This window comes from Pithys albifrons, chromosome 21, assembly GCF_047495875.1.
Source record: "Pithys albifrons albifrons isolate INPA30051 chromosome 21, PitAlb_v1, whole genome shotgun sequence".
NCBI lineage: Eukaryota > Metazoa > Chordata > Aves > Passeriformes > Thamnophilidae > Pithys > Pithys albifrons.
The window spans coordinates 520,922-535,629 of record NC_092478.1 but is presented as its reverse complement, the minus strand read 5'-3'; the positions used below and the strand labels follow the sequence as shown (position 1 = coordinate 535,629).

Below are 14,708 nucleotides of genomic sequence, written 5' to 3'. Positions count from 1 at the left end.
CTTTCACGAACTGTCCACGGGAGGCGGGAGAGGCGGCGGCGGCGCTGGAAGGGGGGGCCCGGGTGGGGGCTCGCCCAGCCCGGCCCAGCCCAGCCCAGCCCTGCCCGCCCCGTCGCTTCGCTGCCCCGCCCCGCCCTGCCCAGCCCTGCCCGCCGCTGCAGGCAGCGCGGCACCGGCACCGGCGCCCCTTTATAGGCTCTGCCCGAGGGGGTGGGGGGCGGCGGCGGCCCCAGCCCCGAGGGGGCGGCTCCCCCCTAAAAGCCGGCGGCGGGACGCGCGGCGGGCAGAGGCGCGGCCGGCGCTCCCCGGTGCTCCCGGGCTGGCGCTGCCCGGTGCCCCTGCGGCTCGGCCCGCCATGCCCCCGCGGGGGCCGCTCGCCCGGGCTCCGGCTCCGCGTTCCCGGTACAGCAGCAGCCGCCGCCGCCGCTACCGCTCTCCGCCGCCGCGCCCGAGGCTCTGAGCGCCGCCGCCGCCGCCGCCGCCGGGAGACCGCGCCCGCCCCGGCTCCAAGATGCTCCGCCAAGGTGAGCGTCGCACCGGCCGCCGCGGGCACCGCGGGCAGCGGGGCCGGCCCCGAAGTTTGTGTCCCCGCCGAAGTTGGGGCCGCGCCGCCGGGCGCCCCCCGCCGCCACCGCGTTACCGGCGCCGCCACCGGGGCTCGGGCACCCCCCGGGGAGCCGCACCGGCGGCCCCGCAGCGCGCCGGGAAGGGGGAGCCCCGGAGCGGGGGGAAGGCACGGCAGGCGCCGGGTCCCACAGCGCCGAGCTCACGGCGGGTCCCGCGGACACCGCGGTACGACGGGTCCCCGAGGCAGCGGGGCTGCGGCGGGCGTGGCGGTGCCGGTGCTCGTCCCTCAGGGCGAGGGAACGCGAAACGAGGCTCACCCGGGGGGTGCGGGCGGGTTCGGCGAGGAAGTTGGGGCCAGCCGTCCCGTTCCGCCCCCCGAGGAGAATCGCTCCGCTGTGACATCACGCGATTTCCATGACAACCGCCTGGGACATCATCGGGGAGCTTTGTGACATCACGGCGAGGGCAGCAGCCGGCTCTCCCCGCGGGCTCGGGGCGCTGGCGGGAGGCAGGACCCCCGGTCCCGCGGCCCCCGGGGCCGGTCCCGGCGAGACGGTGGGGATAGCGGTGTCGTGCGGGGTAATCCCAGCTGGACCCCCCACTCCCACCCCGCGCCTGGGGAGGGGGTGACTGCACAGCCCCAGGCCCAGCCCTCGAGAGCACCACCACATGCCCCTCTCCAGCGAGGCTCCGGCAGCGGAGAAGGTGCCAACGCTGTGCCTGCAGCCCCCACATCGGGGTGTGGACCCCAGGCAGGGCAGAGCGCCCACTGCCACCCCAGGGATGCTTTTTTCCCACTTGGGGGAATGTCACCTTGTGGCTGTGGAGCCTCGCGCTCAGATGCTCCTTTCTTCGGCACCTGCCTTGGCTTTGTTCACCATATTAACCCAGCCAGGCTGGATGACTTGAGAACAAACCCCAAGCCCTCGGAGCAGTCACAGTTCCCAGCCCTGATTCCCAGCCGTGGTGCTGCCGGCTGGAGGAAAAAAGCATCATCCAGGTTGGGAAACTGGGAGCCTGAAGTGGAGGCCGGCAGAGAGGCTGCTGGCAGGGTTGGATCCCACCAGGGGTAGCCTGTTAAGGTCAAGATCTACAGCTTTCATTTGTGGAGCTAGAAAAACAAAATGCAAATTGAACAGCCTGTGGGCTAAAGCAAAACCTATTCTTAAAGTTTTTGTCTTGTTAAGCAAGGAAATAGAGTGCCAAATAGGCTTTGTTAAGTGGCAGTCTAATTAATAATTTAAAATCTTGTAGCTGTCTTTCATTAGAATTTATCTGTACATCAACCACAAAATCAGTCAAACACACTCATTTATAAGTTAATACCTTTCCTGAATAATTCAACAGGCAGTTAGAAGAGGCCTCCATCCCACCGAGATGCTCTTCCCTTCCCATCTCACTGTGGCCAGGTGTCCCTGGGAAGGTGGTCCCTGTCCCCAGCATTTGTCCCAGGTGGGTGTGGAGGGGACACCCCACATGTGAGGTGAGGGAAGGTGGGGGGAGCTGCTGCCCCGGTGCTGGGCCCAAACCCCTCTGCGCTGATTTTGTTGAGGGTGATGGCAGTGCAAGGCTGTGCTGGTGGGAGGCGCCGCAGTGTGATGGCACTGCCACCACCTTCCACATCCCACTGCCAGGGACCGGGGATGAGGCTGCAGGACGTGGCAGGGCTTGGAGCAGCAGGATCTAAGCCATGGTTGACGGCTCCCAGGGAAGCAGCTCCATGTGCCTGCTCGCAGGGGGGCAGATTCGCCAGCAGTGCCACACAGGCAAAGGCGTTTCTTGCAGGATGGTGATGGCATGGCCAGGAAAGTGCTGCGATTCCTGGGGGCATTCTGGGTCTCCTGTGCCCTGTGAGCTTCATGCATGGAGACACCGGTGGTGCTAAGGGCGGATTTAGTGCACGGGGATGTCATTGGTGGTGTGGCAGTGGGGGACAGAAAGCTGGGGGTGCAACTCCAGCTGGGGCGAGGGTGTCAGGCCTGCCAGAGATGGCCGCAGGCAGGAGCGCAACACTGGCGGTGCAGGAGGGGGAGATTTCCAGGTCAAGGATGACACCAAGGTCATGGGCAGCCTCGTCCCTGCCCCTGCTATCACTCAGCTCATCGATGGGGCATCCAGCCTCTGTCCCTCCCTGCCAGGGGAGCAGCCACTGGGCAGGGTGCAGGCGCAGGCTGGGCTGCGGTTCCTGCACCGGGGAGCCAAGAGCCCAGAAACCTTTCTGCTTATAAAAGTTTAATTTCCTAAAGAGCTGAGAGGAAGCCACAAGCTCTCTGTGCCCGGTGAAGTGAGGGGGGCGGGGAGGGGTCAGGATGTGGCCCAGGCTGTCTGTGAGGTGGTGCATGGGGGGATCAAGGAGGGCTCAGCAGACGAGACCTGCCTGGATCTGGAGTCGGAGCCAGGATGCAAAGGAGCCGTTGCCTCTCGGTGACTCGTGCTGATGGAGCCCGGCAGGGTCAGAGCCAAGGCCACACTTGGCTGAGTGTTATTCCCACCTTTTGCCTAAGATGCTGCACCCAGTGCCCCGCAGTGCCATCTGGGTGCCGGAGGCTGTGGGTGGCACTCCAGGTGGCCTCAAAGCACTGCCCTAAAAACATCAGTGAACTTGCTGGGGAAATGTAAAAATTCGCATTTTCCAGTGTGATTTCACACCCACCTTTCCCTGAAGCACCTGATGGTGCTGAAGTTGGTGGCACGAGCCAGCACTGTGGGCAGTGGGTCTCTGTGATTTGCAGGATGAGGCCACAAGTGGGATGTTGTTGCCTTGGGGCCGGGCAGGGACTTGAGCTGCTGGAAACTGCTGGAGCACTGATGGATTTTGACCCGATTGAAGGCAAAAGCCAGGCAGGGAAGTGTGGAAGCTTAGATGGAAGTGGTGGTGGCCAGGTGTGACCAGGACCATCTCCCACTGGGGTGTGCCCAGCTCCCAGCAGTGCCCCTGTGGCGGTGTGAGGGCAAACCCCCCTTGCAGAGGAATGACCTGGGACTTGGCTGCTTCAGCTCCACATCACTGGGGGCAGCTGCCCTTCTTCCCACTCTGCCCCACACTGGGACACCTGTGGGTGACACTGCTCCCCATCGCCACCCCAGGGAGCTGCTCCTGCTCCCCCAAACAGTCGAAAACTTGGGCTTTGCAAAGTGCAATTCCGGGGTTTAGTTGTGTTCAGGTTATTAACTGGAGATTATGTTTCCAAAGCACTGTGGTGGAGTAGCATTAGCACAGGCACTTGTACCCCAACAATGGTGGCTGTTGTTTGGGTTCCCAGCAGGTTGGGATGAGCAAGGTGTTGGCCTGATTTGGAACCCACTGAAAGAGGCTGGAGTCTGATTTAAGAGTGGAGGCAACAACAGAGAGCTGTCAGGCCAGGAGCAAATGGGAGGTGGTGGGAGTCAATGAGGAGCAGCCGGGGGTCCATGTGCTGGCACGGGCTGGGGGAGCAGGGCATGGCCCCAAGAGCACCACTGAGATGCAGGAGCATCCTTGTCCTCTCCAGTGAGGGTGCTCTTTCCCTGCTATTTTGGGTGGTGCTACCCCAGCCCGAGGTGGTCCCTCCACTAGCAGTAGGGCTGGTACTGTCGTTTGTCCAGATGTCAGCACCATGTCCCATCTCCAAAATCATGGAAGCACCAATCCCACCGATCCCCTGTACTATCCCTGCAGAACAGCATCACCATGGAAACCCACAGCCCTGCGCCTGCCGCCCGGCAATCAGAGGGGACACTTTTAGGAATCTTATTTTTACTGATGACAAATGATGGGGGCTCGGTGCTGGGCACTGCCTGCCTTTCCCAGTGCCCAGTTTTTCTCCTGCCCATTTTGCCGAGGGCACGGGCTGGTGGGACAGCCATGGCTTTGCCCACGTGTTAAGTGTGGGCAGCAGCACGCAGCAGATGCAGGACGGGGAGATGCAGGGGGCAATCTTCTTTGCACAGATTAGGATTGGGGGTTATTAAGCAGAAAATGCGCCATTTGGTGTAGAAAGCTCCTTTTCCTCTTTAACAGCACATGTGCCCGCTGGCTGCTTGCTTCCTGGCAGTGTTGGCACAGCAGCTTGGAGCCAGCCCAGCTTTGGGGAGCAGCTTTTAGTGATGCTCCCGCCTGGGCTGGTAGAGCTGTGACTGCCCCAGTGACTCCCCGTGGCAAAAGCTGGTTCCCCTCAGTGCTGGGTCTCTCCCCAGCTCGTGGCCAGCAGGATGGGATGACAGCAGCTTTTGGCCCTGGAGAGATGATGACACAGCAGGCTGTGGGTCCACAGTGGTCCATTGCATCCCAACTGATCCTTGCTGTAGAGAAAGTGTGGTGTCGGAGCCGAGGGGTGTCAGAGGTGCTCCATGTGCTCCCCAAGTCCTGGCATCACCATCACACAGGGAGGCTGCAGCCGTGACTGGGAAGCGGCAGCGGGAGGAATTTGGCTGCTGCTGCTCTGGCAGGGCTCCTTACAGAGCAGCCCTGCAAGTGGAGGGGAGGTGCCAGTGGCTCCGCCAGCCCCGTGTGCTGCACTTGGGAACCGCTTTCTATTTTTTCCAGCTGCGTTTGCACCAGCATTTGCATTGGTTTGCTTGGGGAAATCCTGAACCCGTGACCACAGGACCCCCACGGTGCCATCCTGAGGGTGCAAAGCCCATCTTTGAGCATGGAGAATATCGTGGGACTTTTTGGCCCTTGGTGGCCTGGGTGAGATTTTGTCCACTAGACCTTCTCTCCGCCGGGTTTCCATGTAGATTTGGGCATGGGGATGTGCTTGTGTGGGGCCGAGCCCCTCTGATCCCCTGGGATGAAGGCAGAGGGGGACAAAGGCTGCTGCGAGCTCCTGCATCCCTGACTGCCCTCCCTGCAGCTGCCTGCCAGTTCGACATCCCATTGGGTGCTGGATGTGGCCACCCCACGGGGAGCACAGCAGAGCCAGGAGAGGGGTCGGGATGATTCCCCCTCAGCAGGGATATGCCAGAGTGTTTGTGCTAACAAACCCAGTGTATTATAATTTCAGTGGAATTTAAAAAACAAAATAGTCCTCAGACAAACGACTCTGCAGTGCCTCTGCCAGGGACTAAGATCTGCTGCTACTATTTTTTAATAATTGAGGGTAATAAATATGTATTTCTTTCTCCTTTCTCTCTGTACGCCGCAGCTTGTCAGCTCCCTGCGTCTCTCCTCTGATCAGACCCCATCTTTGCTGTGTGGAAAGGAAAAGAAAGGGAAAAAAAGAAAGAGAGGGGAGAGAAAAAAAAAATTCTTTAAGCAAAAGGGATTAAAGCCTTGAAAGTAGGTCTGCCTGAGCCACTCGGCTCTCCCTGCTCCCTGCCAACCACAGACAGGGCCAGGGACAAGAGGAGCATCCCGAGGTGGCTGAATTCATCCCCAAGGGGTGTTTGTGGGTGCAGAGCCTGGCCGGGCAGTGGCAAACCCCCCAGGAGCTGGGCTGCAGCTGGGCAGAGCCACCGGGCAACTTGGCAAACCGCTGTTCAGAGCCTCTTCTGCTTCGGGGACAAATATTCCCCAGAGTGTTATTCCCTCTGGTTTTCGGATGGGGGTGTTGGCTCGAAGGTGTGGAGGGGGTTTGGTGGTGGGGCTGAGCACGGGCCATGCTGTGGGACTCCCGGGCTGCAGGATGCTGGGGCGAGGAGGCGCTGGTGTGAAGGAGGCGGCTATTTATAGCTTCCCTCGGCTTTTGTTCCTTTTCCAGTAGAGTTCCTCTCGAAATAGAAACAGCGCCGGCTGCGCGGCTGCTCTCGGGGCCCAGCTTGGACGAGGGGGGCACCTCCCGGCCCGGGGCAGGGGGATACCCCCTGCCATGAGACGGCATCGCCTTGGGCATCCCCCCATCCTGCATCCCTTGGGATGGGGCAGGCAGAGGATGGGGAGTGGGCGCTGCCTGGCTGCAGCCCCCCATGTGCTGGTGATGCCTGTCCTGACCCTTGTGGGGGATGAGTAGCTCTGCGAGGAGCAGCTCTGCAGGGTGACAGCACTGGGTGCCCTTGGGGAGAGCGGGTGAATCCCTGGGGAGCACCGTGGCAGGGTCTGTCCCCGTTTTGCAGCTCAGCTGGTGCCTCTGCTCCTCCCTCCCAGCATCTGACAGCCCCTCCGCCCCCCTCCCCACTCCATCTCTGATCAATATAGCTGGGAAAAACAAAACAAAACAAAGTAAATATTTAATACGATCCAGGGAGCCACAGCGATCGCTCCCCCGTCTGTCTCCTCCAGCAGCCGCTCGCAGCAGCTCCCTGGCCCTAATGAGCCTGAGTGCAACAGAGATCGATGGCAAAGGCAACCTCCGCAGAGGAGGCAGGTCTGCCACATCCCCCTGTGCAGTGCTGGAGCACAGGCTTGGCCCCCTGCATCCCCATCTGCCTGCTCTGCTCATCCTCCTCCTCCTCCTGCCCTGTCTTTTATCTCCTGCGTCCCCTTTGTCCTTTCCAGTTCTGTGAGGGATGAAGGTTCTACAGCTCCAGAAGAGCCACCCCTTGTCCTGCTGCCACACGGGACATGAACTGTGTCAGGCATCAGCTCCAAGCTGGGGGCTTCTGTAGGGTTGCAGGACAGAGTATGTGTAGGACTGGAGCCAACAGTGCTGGTGTCTTGTGGAGCAGATCCCTGGGGGGACCCCACACACCCTCAGAGCTGGCACTGCCTTCCCAACCAGAGCCAAGACAGTGTCCACACTCGTGGTGTGACCAGACCTGTGGCCTCTTCCTCCTCCTCCTCAGCCTCTCACCTCCTGGCCTTGGTCCCTACTGGGACCTGCATCCCCCGGTGTCCTCCAGAGACCCCAAGTGCTGGCACTGTTTGGGAAGTGCCAGTGCTGGGTAACTGGCAGGCTGGCAGTGCCAATGTGGGACCTGCCTCATTACACTCTCGCCCCATGTGTTTTCCAAGTTTGGATGGTCCCTGTTGCTCCAACACTGACAGAGGAGCATTCATTACCAGGAGCTGCTGAACTGCCTGTCATCCTGACCCAGCTGCCCTGTCCTGCACAGTCTCCGCTGTGCCCCCAAACTGTGCTGTAGGTTTAGGAGAGGGACAGAGCCTTGCCCCCAACCAGGCATTCCATCAGATGGGCCAGTGCATCCCACTGCAGCCCCATCCTGTCCTGGGCCATGGCTGGTGTCTCAGCAGGATGCAGAAGTGTCAAACTGGAGGCAAAATGGAAGAGGAGCACCAGGCTGTGTTTCTCTGCCACCACAGCGCTTTGCAAATTGTTTTTCCGTGGAAAAGTCAATTGTCCTTGGTGCTGCCTGGGATGAACCCAGGGCTGAATTCTGTCCCTGAGATGGGATGAGAGGGACATCCACCTGCCTGATGGCCCTCTTCCAATCCTGCCAGACCTCTAGAACTGTGAAGCCTCAGCCAGGCTGTGCCTGGGGATGACAACTGGATTTACAGCTGGAAAACAACGTGGTGCATCCCAAAGCAGGGAATGTGCATCTCTTGCCTGCAAGGGATGCTGAGCCTCTTCCTGCGGATTGGGATCTCCCAGCAGGCAGGGGGTTGCAGGAGGTCCTTGGGCAGGACTCCCCGTGGGAAGCACAGCACGAGCTGGGACAGCGGGGTGGGTCCTGCGTCACAGGCGCAGCCTCGTGGCTCGGTGCCGAGGAAGTTTTGCAGCAGCATTAGAAAATGTTGACATGTTTTTTGAAACAATTTCAGATCTGATATCTGCGCCAGATTGAGTTTGTAACCAGCTTTATTGTTTAAGCCTGCTGGGATTTCATCAAAGGCGTCTGCTGTTTACCCAGAACCATTTCATTGGAGAAAACAGCAAACAGACCTGCATTTCTATCTGATTTCACTTTTTCCTTTTCCTCCTGAATTTAAGTGCTTGTGAAAAGCATGGCTGATAAGGCAGAGCAATGTGGATAAATCCCGAGGACTGGCGTGGTGGATGCTCTACCAGCTGCTCCAGCTTTATTAATAGACGGAAGGCAGTTGCTGGACCAGCTGCTGGGTGCCAGCCTAGAGCAAGGCACCAGCCTCGGGAGCACCTGGGTGGCCCCACATGGTTTTAGGATCTCTGTCCTGGCATGTTGAACCGAGTCATGACTCCTCAGGATGCTGAAGGCTGGGAAGGGGGTCACACGTAGCTTTTGTAGCACTTTCAGTGTGAATTCACATTTAAACTAAAAGGGAGCCAACATCTGTCCCTCCTCAGGGAGTGAGCCCAGCAGGCAGTGTGCTCTGTCACACCATGACAGGCCAGGCCAAGGCCATGCAACCACAGGAAGCAGAGAAAGATGAAGGAGAAACCAAATTAGGAAGGGGCTTTGTGTAAACTGCATCAGTGCTCCTTGTGCATCCCTGGGGAATGTGGTGGCTGCCAGTCTGGCTCTGACTTACACCCATTGTTGACCTTGGAAACACGCTGGAGATGAGGGCTGGGGGCTGAAGACAGAGCCCATGAGGGTTTTAGAAGGATCTGACCTGGGGGCTGCAGCCCCCTCTGCCACTGACTGTTTTGCTCCAGGCATCTTGCCATGGCTGCATCCTGGGTGCTCCTCACAGTCACCCAACACCAGCATTGTTTTCTGCAGGGTTCAGTAGCTTCCTCACTTGAGCGTGGTCTAGGTGGCTGTTCCCACCTTTCCTGGCCTCTGGGGCAGAGACACAACAGAGCGGGCTCAGTGGAGTGCATCCTGCCACCTTTCCAGAAGTCTCTTTAGCATTTCCCAGCTGCCCCAGGGTCTGGTGCTCCCTGGGCAGGTTGTGCCAGTGGCACTTCGCCAACACTCTGAGGGTTTGTCTCTTCCATTGATCACACCTGCACGGTGACAATGTAATTTTTATCTCCAGTTGTTTATTTCTCAGACAGAACTGCTTGTAAATTCCTAGAAGAATATACATCCCAGCTCGTGACAGATCCAGCACACGGCGATTAATCTGCCCTCTTAACACTTGAATGAAAAAATGTCCCCATGTCACTCCTGGATCGGTGTCAAGCCCTGGGGCAGCACTTTGGGGACATGCAGGGACCTGGTGGCAGAACATGCCCTGGTCCAGTTGATGCTCCCCTAATACTTGCTGCACTTGCTATCAGCTCCGGTGATCCCCAACTGATGTTCCAGCTCTCCAGGCTCAGGCTCCAGCTCCTCTTTTTGTGAGGTTTATGCAAATAGGGTGCGCTTTTTTATCCTTTTTTTTCCTGGTAGTTCCTCTGCTGCTGCTCTGCCATGCCCCAGATAGCAGAAGTGCTGAGGACAGGTGTTTGTGTCGGGTCCTGCGGCACCCACGTCCCAGCTGAGGGGAGGAGGGATGTGGCGAGTGGATGGTGCAGGGGGCGAGGGGCAGAGAACAGCAGGCAGAGGCCAGGGATGGAGAGGGGAAGATCCAGTAATGGCTGGTGTCTCTTCACTGCACTAGTGAGGATGGGCACTGGTGCCAGTGCAGGTCTGTTCCAAGCCCAAGCATGGCCTTGTCCCCAGCTAGGGGCAGGATGGGGTTTAGGGTGTGGGTTTGGGTTCAGCAGCCCCACTGGCAACACCCTCCGTGCCATAAAGCCTCTTATTTACAACCTCCTACTCGGGAGCATCTGGGAAGCGAAGCGCGTCATTTCCAGAGAGAGCAAAATGCTGCATATTTCAGTGTCTTTTGAATTTTTTAGGTTTCCCTGAACTGTGCTAATGGGTTGGGGTGGGGGGGAGGGAGCAGGGGCCCAGCCCAGCTCCCAGCCTGCCTCGCTGCTCTGCCATGTGGCCATCACTGCAGTGCTGCTCTTAAAATATTCAGTGCTGTTGGCCACAATTTCACAGCGGGTCAAAGCGCGCCGAGCCAGCAAGAAGGAGGGAAAGTGTGACAACAAGATTAACCCCGGCCCGGCAGGCCCATCCACACAGGCAGGCTGAGCACGATGTGCTGCAGCCACCCCATCCCAGGGGACAGGCAGCGAGCCCAGGGGCACTGTGACACCCAGAATCCCTCTGGCTGCCCAATCTTGCTGCATCCGTGTCATCACCTCCAAAATGCAGTGAAGGGACAGCAGGAGCATCTTGTGTCCCTCTGGGAGGACTGAGCATCCCCTCCTTCTCCAGGCTGCTGTAAAGCAGGAGCCATGCTGGGTGCCTGGCACTGCCCTGGTCATGCCGTTGGATGAAGGGCTGTGAGAATACCCCCAGTTCCTGGGGACCTTGTTGAGAGCCTTCAACGCTTCTGCACTGCGAGATGTTGTGGTTTCCAGGCCTTGCACAACCATCAATTGGTACTAACAATGGAGCAGCAGATTTACAATGCAAAGGAGCAGCTACTTGAGCCCTCGTTGCTGGCAGGGATTTGGTAATCCTGTCATCAGCCCAGAGTTTGCTCTGGAGTCTCTGGTTTGTCTGACAGGCTTTTCTAAGAAAACTTCCATGGCTAGGGGAAAAAAGTGAAGCAAAGCACATGGTCTGCGCCCACCATCCAAGGAGGATGGTGGAAGGTGTCTGTGTTCTGGTGTGGAGCCTGGAGTGGTTGGGGGTTGCTGGCATGGGGAAGGGTCTGTGCCAGTCTCAGTTCTGGGAGCCATGTGTTGGCTGAAAGCTGGAGACCCCCAGGAACTGCCTGTTGTGTGGACTGCGTGCCTTAGGCCTGGGACTCGCTGCATGGCCAGCTTGAACAAGGCTTGATCTTGTGTCTCCTGCACTTTCCCTGGATTCTTAGTCACGTGCCATGACTTTAGAGCTCACCAACAGCAGCACAGATGATTGTGCTTGCAGGGCTGGTGTCATCAGCAGAAGATGCTGCAGCTGATGATTGCTCTCCTGGGGTTTTAAGGCCACTGTGGCTGAGCTATCAGGGTGTTTTTGGGGGTCAGTGTCACCCCACCAGTCTCCATGCCCAAGAGGTGGCTGCTGGGTTGGGTGCTCTGGCAAGGAGCTGCCACCATGGTGACCATCCCACTGCCCTAGGCAGCCACCTCAAGCCCAAAGGCAACCAGCCCTCCAGTCGCAGCCCTGTCCCTGCCTCCTCCCCAAGCACACCCACTCATTCCCAAAGTGGCACTTCCCCAGGGTGCCATGGGTGTGTTGGTGTCTCTGCCAAGGCTGGGGCTGGACCAGCAGTGCCCTCCTTGAGCCAATCCTGTGGCTGCCCTCCTGCACCCTGTGCCGAGCCCGAGCCAGGCTCTTCTCCTTAATTCTCCTTCATCCCTGTTAATGTACCACCAGATGTTCTCATTATCCATTTAAACATATAATCCTCCCCCGAATCCAGCTAAGCTTCTGGCCTCCCCATACCTTGTGGCAGTGCATTCCACAGGTTAATTATGCATTTTTAATTAATCACCAAGCAGAGAATGACCCATGAATAAGGGATATGAAGCTCCTTCAACTGGGAATAGTTGGCAAATTGTCCCCAGGTGGAGCCATGCTGGCGTCATGCTCTCTCTTTTAATGACAAGACTAGCTCTAAAAATTTCTAGTTTGTGGATCTGATATGACTGGAGGATGAGACAGAGCTGTGCCCTGTGTGGGTGGGACCCCCCTGTGTCCCGTGTCCCCCTTCGAATGGGTAGGACGCATGTCCCAACCAGAGCTGTCTGTGTTCCACCTGGAAGTGATGGAAGCAAGTGCAGGGGGGAGGAGAAGCAAGGCAGGGAAGGAAAAAAATCAGATGTTGTTTTAAAAAGGCATTTTTGAGTGAATGCTGAGCAGGGTTTGGGAAAATTGCCTTAAAGGCCTGTTCTCTGCAGGGACAGAGCTTTTCATGGAGCAGGAGTATTCTGAAACTTAATTGCACATTTGCACGGGCTAGTGTTTTTATTTCTCTCAGGTCTCGGAGGTGGTCTTTGAAGATTGCTGTCTCTCTGTAATGGTTTTCTTTATCTCAAATAAATTTCGCACACCTGCAAGGTGGAGCTGCTTGAAAGAAATTATGTCAGAATTGGCTCTCGATTTAATAAATCTGCAAATGGAACTGGGATGCAGAAAGGCAAGGTGGTTGGTGGGGCTGGTTTTGCCTCTTCCCTGCTCCCCACCTCTCCTCTCCCTTCTCTTCTCCATCATCTCACTTTCACCCTCTCCATGGGCCAGGAAGAGTGTGGGGCTGAGCAAAGTGAGTCCAGATCCTGTACTTCTCCCATGAGCCCCTTCTGGTCCACCCTAGAGAACTCCAGCTATACACCCAATAGTGCAGACCCCTCTAATGCCCACCTGTGTGTATGGCAATGTAGGGCACAAACCCAGCCATGCTTCTGAACACCGTGGCAAGAGCTGCTGTCAAGTGAGCGTGTAATTCCCTGCCGTGCGCTGTGAGAGTGCTGTGCTTGTGCCTGTTGGAAGTGATACTGTAAGCTGAATGCCCCGGGGTATTCCCAAGGAATGTCCCAAGGACCCTCCTTCAAGGACCTCCAATGTCATTTCCTTTCATGGCCTCAGTTTGGGGTTTGGAGCTGTGGTTTGTTCCAGCAGTTCCTCCTGAAGCTGCCACCATTTCTCCATCTCCAGTAATCGGTTCCACAGCTCCCCAGCTCACAAGGGGACATTTAGCCAGCTCCATTTTGGAAGCAGAGCAAAGCACCCGAGAACAGCCTGCGGCACAGCTGTGTGCCACTGCAGCAGCAGACACAAATCCCCGGCAGCCGGGGCAGCGAGCGCTGGACAGCCCCTGCTGTCAGGAGAGGAATGGGAGGCTGTGGGAGCACAGACAGGTTAATGGCAGCTGTGGATGCTGCACAATTGGATTTCGCCTCCCTGGTTCTTAAGGAACCAGTGTCTCTCCCTTGCTCTAAAATCTGGCAGTCCCACTCCTGTGAGCCTTATTGGCAGCAGAACGACCCATCACCCATGGAAAGCACCCAAAGGACCATTTAAAACCCTCCCTCCCCTCACTGGGCTCCCCAGACACGAGGTTACCCACAGAGGCCGTGCCACCTCCTGTGCGAGCTCCAGGTGCTCGGCTTCAGGTGAACAAGACGCTGGGAGATTTTATTGCATTGCTGGATTTTGTTCCACTCTGTTATTCGCCACGATTGAATTTGCTGCCGTGGAGGCAGAGCTGGCGCAGCCGGAGCTCCCTCGCCGCCGGTGCCGCTCCAGTGGGACCGTGACCTTGTCTCGCTGCCTCACTCAGCCCTCGGCTGGGTAATTCGGTGCCAGTGTGGGAGCTGGGTCTTCATCTGCCTCCCAGTGAGCATCCTGGTGTGGTCCCACTCCCTGCCTAAGCTGAATTCTCACTCTGCTCCACTTTTAGTAGTTGACCTTGTAAATGCTTTCAGGGAAAGCATCTGCCTTCCCAGCTCCCTCCTCTCTTTCCTGCCCAATTATGTCCCTCTGTCCTTGTCTCCTTGGGCAGCTGCCGAGGTTTCAATGCCATGGGCATCACCACAGTACCTGAACCCCTGTGCAAACCCTCCTCAAGTTTTAGTCACACTCGGTGGTTCATGGTGTCAGCTGGAAAACAGCATCTCCATCTTCCTCCTTCGCTGTTTCTTGGACTTTGCAGAAAGCACCTCTGGCTTTCCTGAAGTAGTGGTTTCTTGGCCTGTTTTGTCTTTGGACAAAAAGCTGTGTGGTGACAGGGCTGGGAACATCCCACCTCTCACGGCAGGTGCTGTTTGGTCAGTGCAACTCTGTGTGGTGGCACCAATGACCCGCTCCCTCTCACGGGCCCCAGCCTTTAACAGCGACATGGAGCCATTCCCAGTGCATTAGGAAATGCAGTTGGAAGCTCCAGGAAGGGTCAGTGGGCAGAGCCATCCGGGAAGGCTGTTGGAGTCTCAGTCTCTCTGTAGACAGCGACAGCTCTTCTTCTGCACCGCCTGCGCCATCGCCTCTGCCCCGTGATTGAATTAGGGGGCCGTAACCCACCTCCCTCCCGCCCGGCCCGCGCCGCGCCAGGCTCAGATGCTGAACTTGAGAGCCATAATTGAATAAGTCTCAGGCAGACAATGCTCAGATAGCCATCAGGATCTCTCGCCTCCTCCCTGCCCAGTCATACACTGATTTATACTCCCAGGTGATGGCTGAGATTTTGCCTGGATTTTTGGTCTTCTGGGTTGCATTGCTCTTTTCCCAAAGCAGGAAGCTTGTGGGGTGAGCCAGGAGCAGGAGAGGGGCTATATGGGCTGTGGTCAGTGTAATATTCACACTTGGTTAGACCGACCCTTATTCTGGGGAGGGAGCAGTGATGGGGAACAGAGGGACCCCATGTCTTTATTGCAGTGGCTGCTCTTGGGCTGCCT

At 57.8% G+C, this 14,708-nt stretch overlaps 1 protein-coding gene across 1 annotated transcript in view; it reads left to right on the top strand.

Moving 5' to 3' along the window:
• Nucleotides 1-166: 166 nt before the first annotated feature.
• RTN4RL1 (reticulon 4 receptor like 1) overlaps nt 167-14,708 on the top strand; it is a 30,620-nt gene continuing 16,078 nt past the window's right edge. The window contains exon 1 of the mRNA XM_071575251.1: nt 167-524. Within this exon, the coding sequence (XP_071431352.1) occupies nt 512-524 (13 nt within the window). The 5' untranslated portion in view covers nt 167-511. The remainder of the gene's footprint in view (nt 525-14,708) is intronic.